This window comes from Physeter macrocephalus, chromosome 5 (genome assembly GCF_002837175.3).
Source record: "Physeter macrocephalus isolate SW-GA chromosome 5, ASM283717v5, whole genome shotgun sequence".
NCBI lineage: Eukaryota > Metazoa > Chordata > Mammalia > Artiodactyla > Physeteridae > Physeter > Physeter macrocephalus.
Genome location: NC_041218.1, coordinates 24,217,054 through 24,234,393, shown reverse-complemented (window position 1 = coordinate 24,234,393; position 17,340 = coordinate 24,217,054). Strand labels below are relative to the sequence as shown.

Sequence of the window (17,340 nt, the reverse complement as noted above, 5' to 3'; positions counted from 1 at the left end):
GTCCTTAAAAAACTAAAAATAGAATTACCATATGACCCAGCAATCCCACTACTGGGCATATACCCAGAGAAAACCATAATTCAAAAAGACACATGCACCCCAGTGTTCACTGCAGCACTATTTACAATAGCCAGGTCATGGAAGCAACCTAAATGCCCACCAACAGACGAATGGATAAAGAAGATGTGGTACTTATATACAATGGAATATTACTCAGCCATAAAAAGGAACGAAATTGGGTCGTTTGTAGAGACGTGGATGAATCTAGAGACTGTCATACAGAGTGAAGTAAGTCAGAAAGAGAAAAACAAGTATCGTATGTTAACGCATATATGTGGAATCTAGAAAAATGATACAGATGAACCGGTATGCAGGGCAGAAATTGAGACACAGATGTAGAGAACAAACATATGGACACCAAGAGGGGAAAGTGGTGGGAGTGGTGGCGGGATGAACTGGGAGAGCCGTATAAAGAAATAAATAAAATTCAAAAATTCAAAAAAATAAAATAAAACTAAAAAAAAAAACAAGCAGCAAAAATAACAAAAACCAGTATCTTTAGCCTCCAAATTACTGATGTAGCTTATACTTTCCAGAGACTAAAGTGTTAATTAAAGCCAGCTGCAACCCATCCTACTGAGTGAACCTAACATGATATATGCACTATAAACCTTACATACCTAAAAATCATTTCTAACGAATTCACACTGACATCAACAACAAGTACATTTTACCTATTACTTAAGTGTATACAGATCCATAAACCAAAACAGGCCTAAAAGGCTTTGGAGAGAGATAAATTTTCCCTGACCTTAAAACATAACCACTGAGCCCCTGTCAGTTTTGCTAGATTCCAAGCAGCAGATTTTGCTTGGAATTTGATTTATTCACTCTGCTTTATTTTACATTTACTTATTCCTTGTACCTCATATAATATCGTATATCTACTTGCTGTTTGGTTTGTTGTCTGTCTCCCTGTTAAATTGTTAGCAGAAGCTAAGTGTCTTTGTTCACTGCTATATTCACAGTGTCTAGAACACAGCCTGGCCTATAGTAAATGCTCAATAAATATTTGGGGATGGATGGATAAATACTATGGAACTCAATATCTACGGTGTAAGGCATAAGTGTACTGATTCTTATGAATATAAGAACAGCACTGCTTCGTCTCCAAGCCTGTTTTTGAATTACACACATCAAATGCCATTAATGAATGCTGAGTAACCTCCTCGCTCAGAAAAATACACACATACACCTGGGCAGGAATATCCTAGAAGCCATGAGAACACCAGATATTACCTATTTTATGTCGGGGGCAGGAATGAAAATGCAGCAAAGCCAGTGTAGAGTCAACTCCCCCAGTTTTCACCGTGGTGAGAGAGGAAGTCAGACAGTCGGAAGAATAATGGACACTTACTTGTTCGCTCTCATGCCTTCTCTCCGGGTGGCCAATCCCTCTGCAACCAGAGATTCTGCAATGTTTTCCCCATTGGTATCTGAGGAGGAAAAAAGAGGTGTGAATCTTGTGTTTAAATCCATCTCCAATAGCAAGAGAGCTCTAATGGGACCACTTTCACCCGTAGCTCTTCAAGGAATGATGTTGCCAGCGAACGGGACAAGGCAGCAAGGTAGGGTTGGGATTTCCGGAAAACCTCTTCTCCCCCAAAATGTCTACTCTCTAGGACCCAGAGGTCTATAAATCTTCTCTGGACTCATTTTCTAGTGTATCTCCTGAGCCAGAGGCAATCTCAGGAACTCCAGGAGACTGACAGGGAAGCAAGACACATGCAGCAGCCCAGGAAAGGATAACTAACACTGACCTAAGGAGGAGAGGCCTGGCACCAAATGCAAATTCTGCCGCTTAATAGGTCTTTCAGCATCTTGATACACGTACTCATCTATAAAATGGGAAGAGTACCTGCCGAGACGGGTTCTTGTGAGAATTAAATGTGTGTAAATCACCAAGCGCTGTGCCAAGCACACGGCAGGAATTCACACAACAGAATCAAGACAGCCCCCCACCTGGACAATCAGACAGATTCACTTAGGACTGCCTACGATGTTTCACACCGGCAAGCCCAGTTCCTCTCAGGATGTCCTGTTCTCTGCTCCAAGAGGCCACCAAGACAAGCAAGCTACACCATTTGACAAACACTTTCTCCTAGTCTCAGGGATGCAGGGGACGGCATCTCGATTTCCAGTCTCACACAGCAGCCTTCAGAGCAGGCAAGAAAAATGAAGTGAAACATAAAACACAACCTGATTAGGTGCCACCTGCGCACTTGAAACATTAATTGCATTTCCATGCTATTGAAAAAGCTTTTAGGCTCTCTGTATTCTCTTAAATCTCTGCTTGTCAGCCAAAATGATAAAAGAAGACACCTATGAGGGAATCACCACATAAAAATCTTTAATATAGCAGAGAACAAGCTCCTAAATAAACTGAAACACAGCAGTCTAGCTGATAGGTAACGTCAGCATAGAATAAAATTCTCTAAGGTTTATGTATTCAGTACACTATACATAGACTTCCGCAAGCAACAACAAGTTTACATACCACCCCCAAACTCAACCTAAATGCCTTGCCATTAGCCCTGTCCAAATTTCTTTTTTTTTTTTTTTGTTTGTGGTACGTGGGCCTCTCACTGTTGTGGCCTCTCCCGTTGCGGAGCACAGGCTCCGGACGCGCAGGCTCAGCGGCCATGGCTCACGGGCCCAGCCGCTCCGCGCCATGTGGGATCTTCCCGGATCGGGGCACGAACCCGTGTCCCCTGCATCGGCAGGCGGATTCTCAACCACTGCACCACCAGGGAAGCCCCCCCGTCCAAATTTCTGAAGCACATCATAAGCCCCTGTTCCTCTACCAAAAAAAAAAAAGTTGAGATGAATGCTGTTCACGCAAAGAACGTTCAGGTTCTGAAGCTGAGAGTGGATCACAAGAACCCTTCCACTGAGGTTACTGCTGAGGCCAGATACAGACACACACAGCTACCTGACATCAGTAAATATTACACTGGTTCTTTCGAAGCAACAGGAATAATCCCACAGAGTGGAAAGTCAAAAGGAAAGACTCCACAATGATGGGGAAAGTTGAGAAGTAAAGTGCCAAGAGGTCGGGGGTAGAAAGAATGAAGGCCTGGTACAAACAAGGCGAACGGCCATAAAATCTCCAGTCAACAGCAAACGCAACAGCTCTCGGACAGTTCCTTGGCACAGAGCGCTTTGAAAGGGCTGCTGGCCGGCCCACTTCTAAATGAGTTCATTGCTCCTTCAAAAGGGAGAAAAATACAATTCTCTGGGCCAAACCCCCAAAGAAGGTAACTAAATGTGGTGGATAGAATACTGAAAACAGGGAATTTGTAGGGAAAAGATCTGATGCTTGCTTATTACTAATCAAGGTATGATTGTGATCAAGTCACAGTTGGGGCTGGTACTCAGAGCAGGTGGGTGACTATATTTTCTCCAAAAGTTGAAGACTAATCAATCATCTCTCTCTTTTTTTTAATAAGTTCTGGGTTAACCACAAACTCTCAAATTCTGCCATTCTCCTCCATCATAAAGAAAGTAGCCACATAAACAACAGGGATTACAGTAGTATAGCACATGGAACCATATTCAGTATCTTATAATAACCGATAGTGGAAAAGAATCTGAAGCTACACACCTGAAACACAATATTGTAAATCAACTATAGTTAAATAAATTTTTTATCTATCTACATACAGCAAAAGAAAATCTTTTTTCTAAACAAAAAAAAACAAAAACAAAAGACAAAAAAGAGAGTAGCCGTAAAATAGGCTAAATATATGAACACTAATTAATTAGCTAAGGCACTGTTTCATTACAGTTGGCAGTGAGAGTTGGTTAAAGTATCTGAGTGAAAATATTAAACTTTAAGCCATTTAAGCCTTTAAAACTGAAAGATGTAGATGATTTCAGTCATTCTTTCGGTAATTATTTATCAGTCACCTCCTATGTGCCAGATTCTATTAAACACACTAGTACGTTAACATGCTAAATTACATCCACGCTGTAATTTGCGTCAGTTTGAAAAAACAAACTTTCTAAAAACAACTTTAAATTTTAAATGTCAGCTCCTCTTACCTTAAATAGACTGTTTTATAGTTGGAGACTAAGGTTATTTGAATGAACACTTACAGGCGGTCTCTCCATAGAGATATCTGTACCGAAAAAATGTTCTATAGTCCAGTGAGGTCTCTTGTCCAGTAACAGAAGATTGACCAGCTCTTACAGAATTGTATTATTTTGGGTAATGAAATTCTCGAACAATTGCATTTTGAAGACAGTACACTTCTATTTCTTACATTCTTTCTAGCCAGTAGCCCTCCAACAATAATGCTTAAGTGTTTTATTACCTACTATATTATTTGAATTATGGGTAAAGGGCAAATTTATTTACTTCTCTTTTTGAAAAGATTCCATATATTTCTATAATTTCCCAATCAGGATGCAGATAGCCATTTGCTAAAAGGGCTGTTTCTCTACTGGGTAAATTGGACAAGAAGGCTCCAAGGTCATCCACAACTCACTTGTCTAAGACCTCTACACTTAAACTCAGAATCCTAAAAGGATATTGTTAGCCTTGTCATATACCCTGCTTGCTTACTTCCAGCTTACTAGTCACCCAAGGCAAATAGATTATCTAAAGCAGCTCAGTTAGAAGGCTAGTTTATCAAGAATCACAGGAAACTTTAAAAGGTGTCTGCTCCCCAAATAATCCAGATGAACATAAGTGTTCCTGTTCATCTGACTGCTTTATGGAAAACATTCTACCAATTCTTTCAATGTCCTATTTCTGTTCAAACTCCATTGTGCAATCTTACTCTCCCTCTACCTAATGCAAAAGAGACCAGGACACCTAACATCCCATAAGCTATCCAGCCCAGCTAAACAACAGGCATATGTGTGCACACACACGTATTTATTGAGTGCATTCTCTGTGCTGAAGCGAGATGCTTTACACATACCATCTCTTGAAACTCTCTCTATAACTTACAAATGAAACTAGGGCTTAGAAAGGTTCAGTTAGAGGTTAAGTAAGAGTACATGGTAGAAGAGCCAGGGATCCACACCTACACCACTCCAAAGCCTGTGTTCTTTCCATTCCATTCCAAGTCATGTGGCTTACGAAAAACCACAAGCCCTAAACAAATCGTCCTTTCCTAAAGAGGGTCCCCAGGAGGAGAAGAAAAGCCACAAGATAGATAAAGCAAATAGAAGATGCAATAGGAAATCTATAGGAATTCAATTAGCACTCTGACCTAGAAGCACAGAGCCAATGAGTTCCACAGGCTGACAGCCTAAATACAGGGGAAAATAATTCTACGCTTACACGCACACCTAAACCAAGCCAGGAAAGCAGGCACAGGAGTAAACCAGGAGCAGGAGTATCAGGGCACCTACGGGCCACGAGCTCTGTGCACTTCCAACGAGACCTACAGGCAACCCTCCCAGAGCGACCTCCGCCAGTCCTTGGAGGAACTTCAGACTTGGAGGAAAATGAGTACCTTTCCCCCTTGGTACTCACCTTTTCCAAGGTAGATCATGCCATACTCTCGCCCCTGGGGAGTCTTGTTTTCTATCGTGAAGCAGACTTCCTTCCCAATCAGCTTCTTCCGAAGGAACTCTCGAGCAGGAAATGCCCAGGGCTGAAAGACAAAATAAACGTGTTCAAGAACTAGGCAGTTCTCACACGACACAATCAACATCCAAGCAACTTCACTCCTTCAATAGCCTGGCCATGCACTAGGCCCTGAGGAGAATATAAAAATGAAACACACACAACATGGATCATACGCTTAGGGGGCTCCTAAAAAAGGCAGGTCGAACAGCTGGTTTAACTAGCACGGGGCCTAAAAACAGGCATTATGGTTTCCCAGACACCAGCACTAGGACTTCCCCCCATGCCCACCCCTCCACCACCCCCATCATTGTCTACTCTCTAGCTGTCTACTGTCTAGCTGGTAAGGGATAAGCCTGACAATGGTGGTTCTTCCCTGTCAACTCATTAAAGACCCAGATACAAGGAGTGAGCCACACATCCACAATGGGTACAAACAGAGTCTCCATGTGATCTCAAGATACTGTGCAGGGACTTCCCTGGTGGTGCAGTGGTTAAGAATCCGCCTACCAATGCAGGAGATACGGGTTTGATCCCTGGCCCGGGAAGATCCCATGTGCCGCAGAGCAACTAAGCCCGTGAGCCACAACTACTGAGCCTGCGCTCTAGAGCCTGCGAGCTGCAACTACTGAAGCCCGCGCACCTATAGCCCGCGCTCCTCAATAGGAGAAGCCACCGCAATGAGAAGCCCGCACACGATGAAGAGTAGCCCCCGCTCGCCACAACTAGAGAAAGCCTGTGCGCAGCAAGGAAGACCCAAAGCAGCCAAAAATTTAAAAAAATATATATATATAAAAAGATACTGTGCAAAGGGATGGTTTTTCCCCCATCACTTTGGGATGGTACAGACAAAGGGAGATGTCTCCTCTGCAGCAGCACTGTCATAGTCAGTGGTCACTAGCACTTGAATTTACAGTCTGGACCTAGCTCAGTGCCTCAAGTTCCCTTAGAACAGAAATGAGGAAGGAGAGGGTAAGAGCTCAAAGAGTACATGATCTGCAGAAGTTCGTGTGCAGGAACAATACAGCATATAAAAGGGCAGAGTGGTATATGATATGCATGCGTTGTCTATTACCAATTGGAGCCACAGAACATGGGCTACACATGGTAAAGGCAAAACAGTATATCAGTGACCTGAAAAGGAAGTGTCTGCCAACCTTTTCAGTCCATGAAGATTATTCCATGGGGTTAGCCAAGAAGCTTTTCTAGAAGAAAAACATCCATGACTTCCCAGAAACCAGAAGCCAGTTTAAATATGGCAGTCTACCAACCCACCGGGCTGGTATTCACAAAACCAGTACTGTTAGACAACGACATTCTAGGAAGAACTAATCCTGAGTAAGTGCTCTTGAAGACACAAAAACAAGCTTATCCTCACTCATCTAATGCGCTCGCTTCAAAGTGCCAACAAGCAAAAGAACCAATCACTCAATGGCAATAGGGAGTTCACCACATTTTAATCTCCCATTTCTACCCCCTCCTCATTCATAATAATGAAAACAGATACTGTGACCAAAGAGTATGATGACTGATAACAAGCCCAACTACCAGCCACATCACAGAAACAGTACTAAACCAATTAACACAGCCTCATACATTTTTATCACCTTAGTGATCCACTTACTCTAAAAACATCCTCAGCTACAGATCTAATGTCTAGGCTTCAGTTTTGAGTAATACACTAATACCTAAAATTCAGTAAAACATTGCTTTCCTAAATGCAAAGCTCTGACAAAACAAAGTACTCCTAAAGGAAGCCAAGACTTCGGTAAAAATTCATTTATCAAGGGTCAGTTCACAAGGAAATAGCTAACCCCTGTGGGGAAACCTCCAATTTCTACCGACTAGGCAGAATTACTAAAAGCTTTTAAGGCTTGAGGAAGGAGCACCCTTCTCTCAGGACCTCATGTTTTACAGCTGGTCGGTCACTGGGCAATAAGAGAAAGCTACACTGGAGGTCCTGAAAAGGACATACACCTTATCCTAGAGAAAGGTAACCTAGCTTCTTTAATATTCCAGCCTTCTCAAGTTGTGTTCCATCCAGAGTCAGTCAAATTCAATAAATGGACAAGATACGAGCTATGAAGAGAGGCGATTAGAAGATTCAGGAAAGCGAGTGACCGCATCACTCCTGCCGAGGGCAACAGAGCGCTCCAGGAGAGAATCCTGTGCAGGTATCCACACAGAGGACAGCCAGCTGAAGGCTACCTAATGGGGAAGTCCATCCCAGCAGAGCCTCCCAGAACAACCCTACGTATACAGAAACTGAATCCAAGTGTTCATCACATTAGGGCCACAATGACCCAATAGGAAGAATCACTGGGCTGGTCAAATGATGTGCCAGAACTCCACCTAGGAAGCAAAGGCTGTTAAGTAGCTGAGACTCAAAACTGCCTCTTCCCTTTAGAATGCCCAACGGCAGGTGATCTAGCAGCTTGCTCTCCACTCCCAGACCCATGCAAGGTTCTGGTGTCTACCACGCCAAATGGAATTTTAATTCCCATCTTTTCTTTGCACCAGGTAGACTCCTAAACTACTGAAACAAGATTAAATCCCACAACAATGTAAACCCGCAAAGCTAACTACTTTTGTACTTGGCCCAGGGCTCGATCAGCCCACTGTCCCACCTGCGCATGTAATTAATCCCTCTCTGCCGCAACCACACCACCACCCCAACTTTCAAAAGCTCCACTGAACGTAGAACGAGTGTGACATTCATTTCTGTATTTCGCGTGAAACCAACATACAGCTTCACGTACAATGAGAGCTCCAGAAATCTGTGGGAAATGAATATATAATTCCCACAGTGCCCATCAATGCAGTATCTAGGCTGCGTAGAGTAGCTAGGCAATGCTGGGGATTAGGCTGGAACAGGGTAGTGACGGCTGGGGACACACAGCAGAACTTCTTTTACTGTCACGGGACTTAGGAGAGAGCTAAGTTTCTCTGAAAGCAGCTATGAAAGAAGGCGGAGAATAATCAAGTGCATGATATTTGGGACAGTGATACAAAGGGAAGCAAATAAGCAATCATGTCCTTGACTCTGTTTGAATGTGACAAAACTAGCCATGCTCCAAAACAACAGAAAGCCAGAGAGAAAGTAGTGCTACATTCCACAAGACACCGATCCGCAAAAGGAGACGTTCGGGTTCTTTTCCTCATTATTCACTGTACACCTGCTTTGTGTCAGACACTGACGAGGCAGAAAAACACAGACGTCCCTCCCCTCGAGGAGCCGATAACTGAGTATAGAGACATATAAACATGGAATAGGATGACAGCACAAAAAAGGGATGATGAAAGGTGATGTCAGGTGTGACTTTTCCAGAGGATGAATCACCGGGGCACAAGGAGGAGACGGAGCTCCCGCTGGAGGGGGCAGCTGAGCCAAGGCGTGAGCAGGCAGGACTCGGGGGGCCTGTTAGGAGACCCGAACACTTCCTCAGGGTTGGGACTTAGCATCCCAGAGCGGGTTCAGTAAGAGAAGACTAAAAGTCAAATCACAAATGGGATTGTAACCCAGGCTAAGGCATTTAGATTTGTCCAGCGGTAATGAGGAATCACTGAAGTATCTGTCAGTAATACTGAGCCAGGAGAAAAAAACAACATTATATCTCAAAAACATCTGAGAGCACATAGAGAAAGAATCAGAGGGAAGGAAAATGAAGGCAGAAAGACTGTTATCTTAATATTCCAGAGTTGAACAAAGCACTCTCTCAGAGTTGAACAAAGAACAATAGCAATTGTAATGAAGTTTCAAGAATAGAGAAGAGAGATTTTGAAGGAGGCAGAATCTCTAGGTCTCGATAAAGGCCTGGAGGTTGGCAGGGGTGTTTGGAATTGGGTTACCACTTGGCGTCACTGCTAACTTGAGCCAGGGCACCTTCAAGGGCATGGTGGGGGGAAAACCAAATCACAGCAGGGCAAGGAGAGACTAGATTACTGCACACAGAAATAGTGACCGTGGCTGACAAAGGGTGAAATCTGTAGCTCTCAAATACTTCATGTCACAGAGACCTTTGAAGAGTTACTAGGAGAAACTGAGTTGCTCTGGAAGAGACAAAAACCACTAGGCTGTATAAATATATGAAACTCCAGTGAGAGCAGGGATCAGATTACATGGTATTCTTTCAGGTGGGATAGTTCTGGTAAGATTTTATTGTACTGTTACATAGGCTACAGCTAAGATACTTCAGAACAAGCTCCAACTGGCCTTGATTCTCATCCACAAAACAAAATTAAAACCCAACCCTTCTTCCGTAGAGGCAACACTGCTTCTTCCTTCTGGGGAAATGAACTTGACTGGCTCTAGCCAACCAGGGTCAACACTCTTCTCCTCTTAGAAGCAGGCACGCTATTACACAACACAAAACTGAAAGGGAAAGAACTATTCAAAAAAAGCACCTGGCACCCAAAATTTGAAAAGTGCTGAGAGATTTAATCTTCAGCACTTGGACTAACAGTACGAGAAGTGTCTGTAGTAACAGAAATTAAATAGCACTGCAGATTACCACAGCTAACATTTGTTAAGTAGCTTACAGGCCCATGCTAAACATTCCGCATTATCTTGTTTAATCCTCATTGAACAACCCTGAGGTACAGAGTAACTCAATACTTGTGCTTACTGATAGAGGACCAATGGAAAATAACTGATTTTGTCTATTTAGTCATTATCCCAAGAATCTAATTGCTGTTGATAGAATTTGGGGTGATTTGTCTCTATTTCCTGTAACACTGCTTTACTATCTTCTTAATTCAAACAAAATGCTTTTCATTATAGATGAAAAAAACTGCATGTTTTTCCTTAAATGAAAGACCCCTGTGAGCTGTTTTTTTTCCTGCACTTCCATGGGAGGAAAACAGCAGACGGAAGCTGAGGTACCAACTTGCCCGTCATCATCAAGCTGAGGCAAAACACAAATAATCAGAATCCAGAAACTTCATTTTTGATAGCCAAAGCACCACTGAAGAAGAGACAAGAACTGATGTTTCAAAGTACAGGAGCCAAGAAGACTCATGGCAGCTGCCTGGAGAGGTAACTTAAGGAGTCCAAGGCAGACCACAAAGAAGGCAAGGTGGCCAGGCATTAGAGATGGGGGAGCAGGGGGCTGGAGGGGATGGTGGAACAAAAGCTCAGAAGCATGTCAAATCGCCATAACACATGGTTCTTGACAGCTACTGAACCACAAGTTGCCCTAAGAAACTGGTAACTTCCTCCCTTCAAAATGCATGTTTACACAAAATTTTGCAAACAATTTCATGGGGTTCACAGACATCCTTAGGACACAGATCCCAGATTCAGAATCTATAATAAGGCACAGTCCTAACATTTATAGTATATGCTACCATTTATGAAAATGAGTGTCTACTGTATAGCACAGTGAACTATACTCAATATCTTATAATAACCTATCATGGAAAAGAATCTGAAATACATATAACTGAATCACTTTGCTGTACACTTGAAACTAACACAACATGGTAAATTAACTATACTTCAATTTAAAAAAAGAAAGAAAGAAAAGAAAAGGAGTGTCTGCTTGTATAGGTGATAAATGCCTCTGGAGAGTCAAGACTGCCATAACACCAGTAGTCTCCAGGGAGAAGAAATAGATTTTTCACTGTGCATCCTTCTGAATTTTGAAGGTAAATGAAGAATTCAAACATAAATAAAAGAGCTCTGCCATAACTAATGCCAACCTCAAACAGCAGAGACTACCTAGGAAATGTACTAACCTGTTTCCAGAGAAAGAGGCATGAAACACTGATAAACCTGAAAAGGCTCTAAACCTATGGGAAAGTGTATGACGGAAAGAGACTGGGATTACTGGGATTAAAGGTAGTGAATGTATAAACTGAAGCAAGCCACTGTTGATTTGCCATCAGTCCTGTGATATAAAAATACTTGAAATAGGGAGCCTGCTTCAAGATGGTGGAGGAGTAAGACATGGAGACCACCTTCCTCCCCACAAATATATCAGAAATACATCTACATGTGGAATAACTCCTACAGAACACCTACTGAACGCTGGCAGAAGACCTCAGACTTCCCAAAAGACAATAAACTCCCCATGTACCCGGGCAGGGCAAAAGAAAAAACAAAAAACAGAGACAAAAGAATAGGGACGGGACCTGCACCAGTGGGAGGGAGCTGTGAAGGAGGAAAGGTTTCCACACACTAGGAAGCCCCTTCACTGGTGGAGATGGGGAGTCGGGGTCGGGGGGAAGCTTCAGAGCCACGGAGCAGAGCGCAGCAACAGGGGTGCAGAGGGCAAAGCGGAGAGATTCCCGCACAGAGGATCGGTGCCGACCAGCACTCACCAGCCCGAGAGGCTTGTCTGCTCACCCGCCAGGGCAGGTGCGGGCTGGGAGCTGAGGCTCAGGCTTCGGAGGTCAGACCCCAGGGAGAGGACTGCGGTTGGCTGCGTGAACACAGCCTGAAGGGGGCTGGTGCGCCACGGCTAGCCGGGGGGGAGTCTGGGAAAACTTCTGGACCTGCCTAAGAAGCAAGAGACCATTGTTTTGGGTGCGCAAGGGGAGGGGATTCAGAGCACCACCTAAATGAGCTCGAGACGGGCGCGAGCCGTGGCTATCAGCGCGGACCCCAGAGACGGGCATGAGACGCTAAGGCCGCTGCTGCAGCCACCAAGAAGCCTGTGTGCAAGCACAGAACACTATCCACACCTCCCCTCCCGGGAGCCTGTGCAGCCCGCCACTGCCAGGGTCCCGCGATCCAGGGACAACTTTCCCGGGAGAACACACGGTGCACCTCGGGCTGGTGCAACGTTACGCTGGCGTCTGCCCCTGCAGGCTCGCCCCGCATTCCGTACCCCTCCCTCCCCCCGGCCTGAATGAGCCAGAGCCCACGAATCAGCTGCTCCTTTAACCCCATCCTGTCTGAGTGAAGAACAGATGCCCTCAGGGGACCTACATGAAGAAGCGGGGCCAAGCTGAACTCCAGGAGCTGTGCAAACAAAGAAGAGAAAGGGAAACCTCTCCCAGCAGTCTCAGGAGCAGCGGAGTAAATCTCCACAATCAACTTGAGGTACCCTGCATCTGTGGAATACCTGAATACACAACGAATCATCCCAAAATTGAGGCGGTGGACTTCAGAAGCAACTGTAGACTTGGGGGTTTGCTTTCTGCATCTAATTTATTTCTGGTTTTATGTTTATCTTAGTTTAGTATTTAGAGTTTACCATCATTGGTAGATTTGTTTATTGATTTGGTTGCTCTCTTCCTTGCTTTTTTTTTTTTTAATATATAGATTTTTTTTTTTCCATTTTCTCTTTCTGTGAGTCTGTGTGTGTATGCTTCTTTGCGTAATTTTGCCTGCATGGCTTTGCTTTTACCATTTGTTCTAGGGTTCTATCTGTCCATTTTTTTGTTTGTTTGCTTTTTTTTTTTTTAGTATAGTTTTCAGTGCTTGTTATCATTGGTGGATTTGTTTTTTGGGTTGTTTGCTCTCTTCTTTCTTTCTTTCTTTCTTTTTCTTTTTCTATTACTTTTTAATTTTTAATAATTTTTTATATTTTCTATTTTAATAACTTTATTTTATTTTTTTAAATTTATTTTCTTTCTTTTTTTCTCCCTTTTCTTCTGAGCTGTGCGGCTAACAGGGTTTTGGTGCTCTGGCCGGGTGTCAGGCCTGTGGCTCTGAGGTAGGAGAACCGAGTTCAGGACACTAGTCCACCAGAGACCTCCCAGCTCCATGTTATATCAAACGGTAAAAGCTCTCCCAGAGATCTCCATCTCAATGCTAAGACCCAGCTCCACTCAACGACCAGCAAGCTACAGTGCTGGACACCTTATGCCCAACAACTAGCAAGACAGGAACACAACCCGATCCATTAGCAGATAGGCTACCTAAAATCATAATAAAGTCACAGACACCCCAAAACACAACACCAGACGCGGTCCTGCCCACCAGAAAGGCAAAATCCAGCCTCATCCACCAGAACACAGGCACCAGTCCCCTCCACCAGGAAACTTACACAACGAACTGAACCAACCTTACCCACGGGGGGCAGACACCAAAAACAATGGGAACTACGAACCTGCAGCCTGCGAAAAGGAGACCCAAACACAGTAAGCTAAGCAAAATGAGAAGACAGAGAAACACACAGCACATGAAGGAGCAAGGTAAAAACCCACCAGACCAAACAAATGAAGAGTAAATAGGCAGCCTATCTGAAAAAGAATTCAGAATAATGATAGTAAAGATGATCCAAAATCATGGAAATAGAATGGAGAAAATAAAAGAAATGTTTAACAAGGACCTAGAAGAGCTAAAGAGCAAACAAACAACGTTGGACAACACGATAAATGAAATTAAAAATTCTCTAGAAGGAATCAATAGCAGAATAACTGAGGCACAAGAAAGAATAAGTGACCTGGAAGATAAAATAGTGGAAATAACTGCTGCAGAGCAGAATAAAGAAAAAAGAATGAAAAGAATTGAGGACAGTCTCAGAGACCTCTGGGACAACATTAAACGCACCAACATTCAACCTATAGGGGTCCCAGAAGAAGAAGAAGAGAAAAAGAAAGGTTCTGAGAAAATATTTGAAGAGATTATAGTTGAAAACTTCCCTAATATGGGAAAGGAAATAGTTAATCAGTCCAGGAAGTGCAGAGTCCCATACAGGATGAATCCAAGGAGAAACACGCCAAAAGACATATTAATCAGACTATCAAAAATTAAATACAAAGAACAAATATTAAAAGCAGCAAGGGAAAAACAACAAATAACATAAAAGGGAATCCGCATAAGGTTAACAGCTGATCATTCAGCAGAAACTCTGCAAGCCAGAAGGGAGTGGCAAGACATATTTAAAGTGATGAAATGGAAAAATCTACAACCAAGATAACTCTACCTGGCAAGGATCTCATTCAGATTCAACGGAGAAATTAAAACCTTTACAGACAAGCAAAAGCTAAGAGAATTCAGCACCACCAAACCAGCTTTACAACAAATGCTAAAGGAACTTCGCTAGGCAGGAAACACAAGAGGAGGAAAAGACCTACAATAACAAACCGAAAACAATTAAGAAAATGGTGATAGGAACATACATATCGATAATTACCTTAAATGTAAATGGATTAAATGCTCCAACCAAGAGACGTAGACTGGGTGAATGGATACAAAAACAAGACCCCTATATATGCTGTCTATAAGAGACCCACTTCAGACCCAGGGGCACATACAGGCTGAAAGTGAGGGAAGGGAAAAAGATATTCCATGCAAATGGAAAACAAAAGAAACCTGGAGTAGCAATTCTCTTATCAGACAAAATAGACTTTAAAATAAAAGACAAACAAGAGACAAAGAAGGACACTACATAATGATCAAGGGCTCAATCCAAGAAGAAATATAACAATTGTAAATATCTATGTACCCAACATAGGAGCACCTCAATACATAAGGCAAATGCTAACAGCCAAAAAAGGGGAAATCAACAGTAACACATAGTAGGGGACATTAACACCCCACTTTCACCAGTGGACAGATCATCCAATATGAAAATACATGAGGAAACACAAGCTTTAAATGATACATTAAACAGGATGGACTTAATTGATATTTATAGGACATTCCATCCAAAAACAACAGAATACACTTTCTTCTCAAGTGCTCCTGGAACATTCTCCAGGATAGATCATATCTTGGGTCACAAATCAAGCATTGGTAAATTTAAGAAAATTGAAATTGTACCAAGTATGTTTTCTGACCACAATGCTATGAGACTAGATATCAATTACAGGAAAAAAACTGTAAAAAATACAGCTGAACAATACGCTACTAAATAACCAAGAGATCACTGAAGAAATCAAAGAGGGACTCAAAAAATACCTAGAAACAAATGACAATGAAGACACGACGACCCAAAACCTATGGGATGCAGCAAAAGCAGTTCTAAGAGGGAAGTTTATAGCAATACAATTCTACCTCAAGAAACAAGAAACATCTCAAATAAACAACCTAAACTTACACCTAAAGCAATTAGAGAAAGAAGAACAAAAAGACCCCAAAGTTAGCAGAAGGAAAGGAATCATAAAGGTCAGATCAAAAATAAATGAAAAAGAAATGAAGGAAACAATGGCAATGATCAATAAAACTAAAAGCTGGTTCTTTAAGAAGATGAACAAAATTGATAAACCATTAGCCAGACTCATCAAGAAAAAAAGGGAGAAGACTCAAATCAATAGAATTAGAAATGAAAAAGGAGAAGTAACAACTGACACTGCAGAAATACAAAGGATCATGAGAGATTACTACAAGCAACTATATGCCAATAAAATGGACAACCTGCAAGAAATGGACAAATTCTTAGATATGCACACCCTTCTGAGACTGAACTAGGAAGAAATAGAAAATATGAACAGACCAATCACAAGCACTGAAATTGAAACTGTGATTAAAAATCTTCCAACAAACAAAAGCCCAGGACCAGATGGCTTCACAGGCGAATTCCATCAAACATTCAGAGAAGAGCTAACACCTATCCTTCTCAAATTCTTCCAAAAGATAGCAGAGGGAGAAACACTCCCAAACTCATTCCATGAGGCCACCATCACCCTGATACCAAAACCAGACAAAGACGTCAAAAAGAAAGAAAACTACAGGCCAATATCACTGATGAACATAGATGCAAAAATCCTCAACAAAATACTAGCAAACAGAATCCAACAGCACATTAAAAGGATCATATACCATGATCAAGTGGGGTTTATCCCAGGAATGCAAGGATTCTTCAATATACACAAATCAATCAATGTGATACACCATATTAACAAATTGAAGGAGAAAAACCATATGATCATATCAATAGATGCAGAAAGTTGTGACATAATAGATGTGACAAAATACAACACCCATTTATGATAAAAACCCTCCACTGGGCTTCCCTGGTGGCGCATTGGTTGAGAGTCTGCCTGCCGATGCAGGGGATATGGGTTCGTACCCCGGTCTGGGAGGATCCCACATGCCGCGGAGCAGCTAGGCCCATGAGCCATGGCCACTGAGCCTGCACATCCGGAGCCTGTGGTCCGCGGTGGGAGAGACCACAGCAGTGAGAGGCCCACATACCGCAAAAAAAAAAAAAAAAAAACCTCCAGAAAGTAGGCATAAACAGAACTTACCTCAACATAATAAAGGCCATATATGACAAACCCACAGCCAACATCATCCTCAATGGTGAAAAACTGAAACCATTTTCACTAAGATCAGGAACAAGACAAGATTGTCCACTCTCACCACTATTATTCAACATTGCTTTGGAAGTTTTAGCCACAGCAATCAGAGAAGAAAAAGAAATAAAAGGAATCCAAATCAGGAAAGAAGCAGTAAAGCTGTCACTGTCCGCAGATGACATGATACTATACATAGAGAATCCTAAAGATGCTACCAGAAAACAGTGAGAGGCCCGCATACCACAAGACAAAACAAAACAAAACAAAATCTACCTAAGGAGACAAAAGACCTGTATGCAGAAAACTATAAGAGACTGTTGAAAGAAATTAAAGATGACACAGATGGAGAGATGTACCATGTTCTTGGATTGGAAGAATCAACATTGTGAAAATGACTCTACTACCCAAAGTAATCTACAGATTCAATGCAATCCCTATCAAACTACCAATGGCATTCTTCACAGAACTAGAACAAAAAATTTCACAATTTGTATGGAAACACAAAA

General features: G+C 42.4%; 1 protein-coding gene across 1 annotated transcript in view; it reads right to left on the bottom strand.

Moving 5' to 3' along the window:
- The window catches only part of SND1 (staphylococcal nuclease and tudor domain containing 1), a 321,421-nt gene that overhangs the window by 272,262 nt on the left and 31,819 nt on the right, over positions 1-17,340 (bottom strand). The window contains exons 3-4 of the mRNA XM_028489790.2: positions 5,549-5,669; positions 1,418-1,496 (exon numbers count right to left, since the gene is read on the bottom strand). Coding sequence (XP_028345591.1) covers positions 1,418-1,496; positions 5,549-5,669 — 200 coding nt within the window. The remainder of the gene's footprint in view (positions 1-1,417; positions 1,497-5,548; positions 5,670-17,340) is intronic.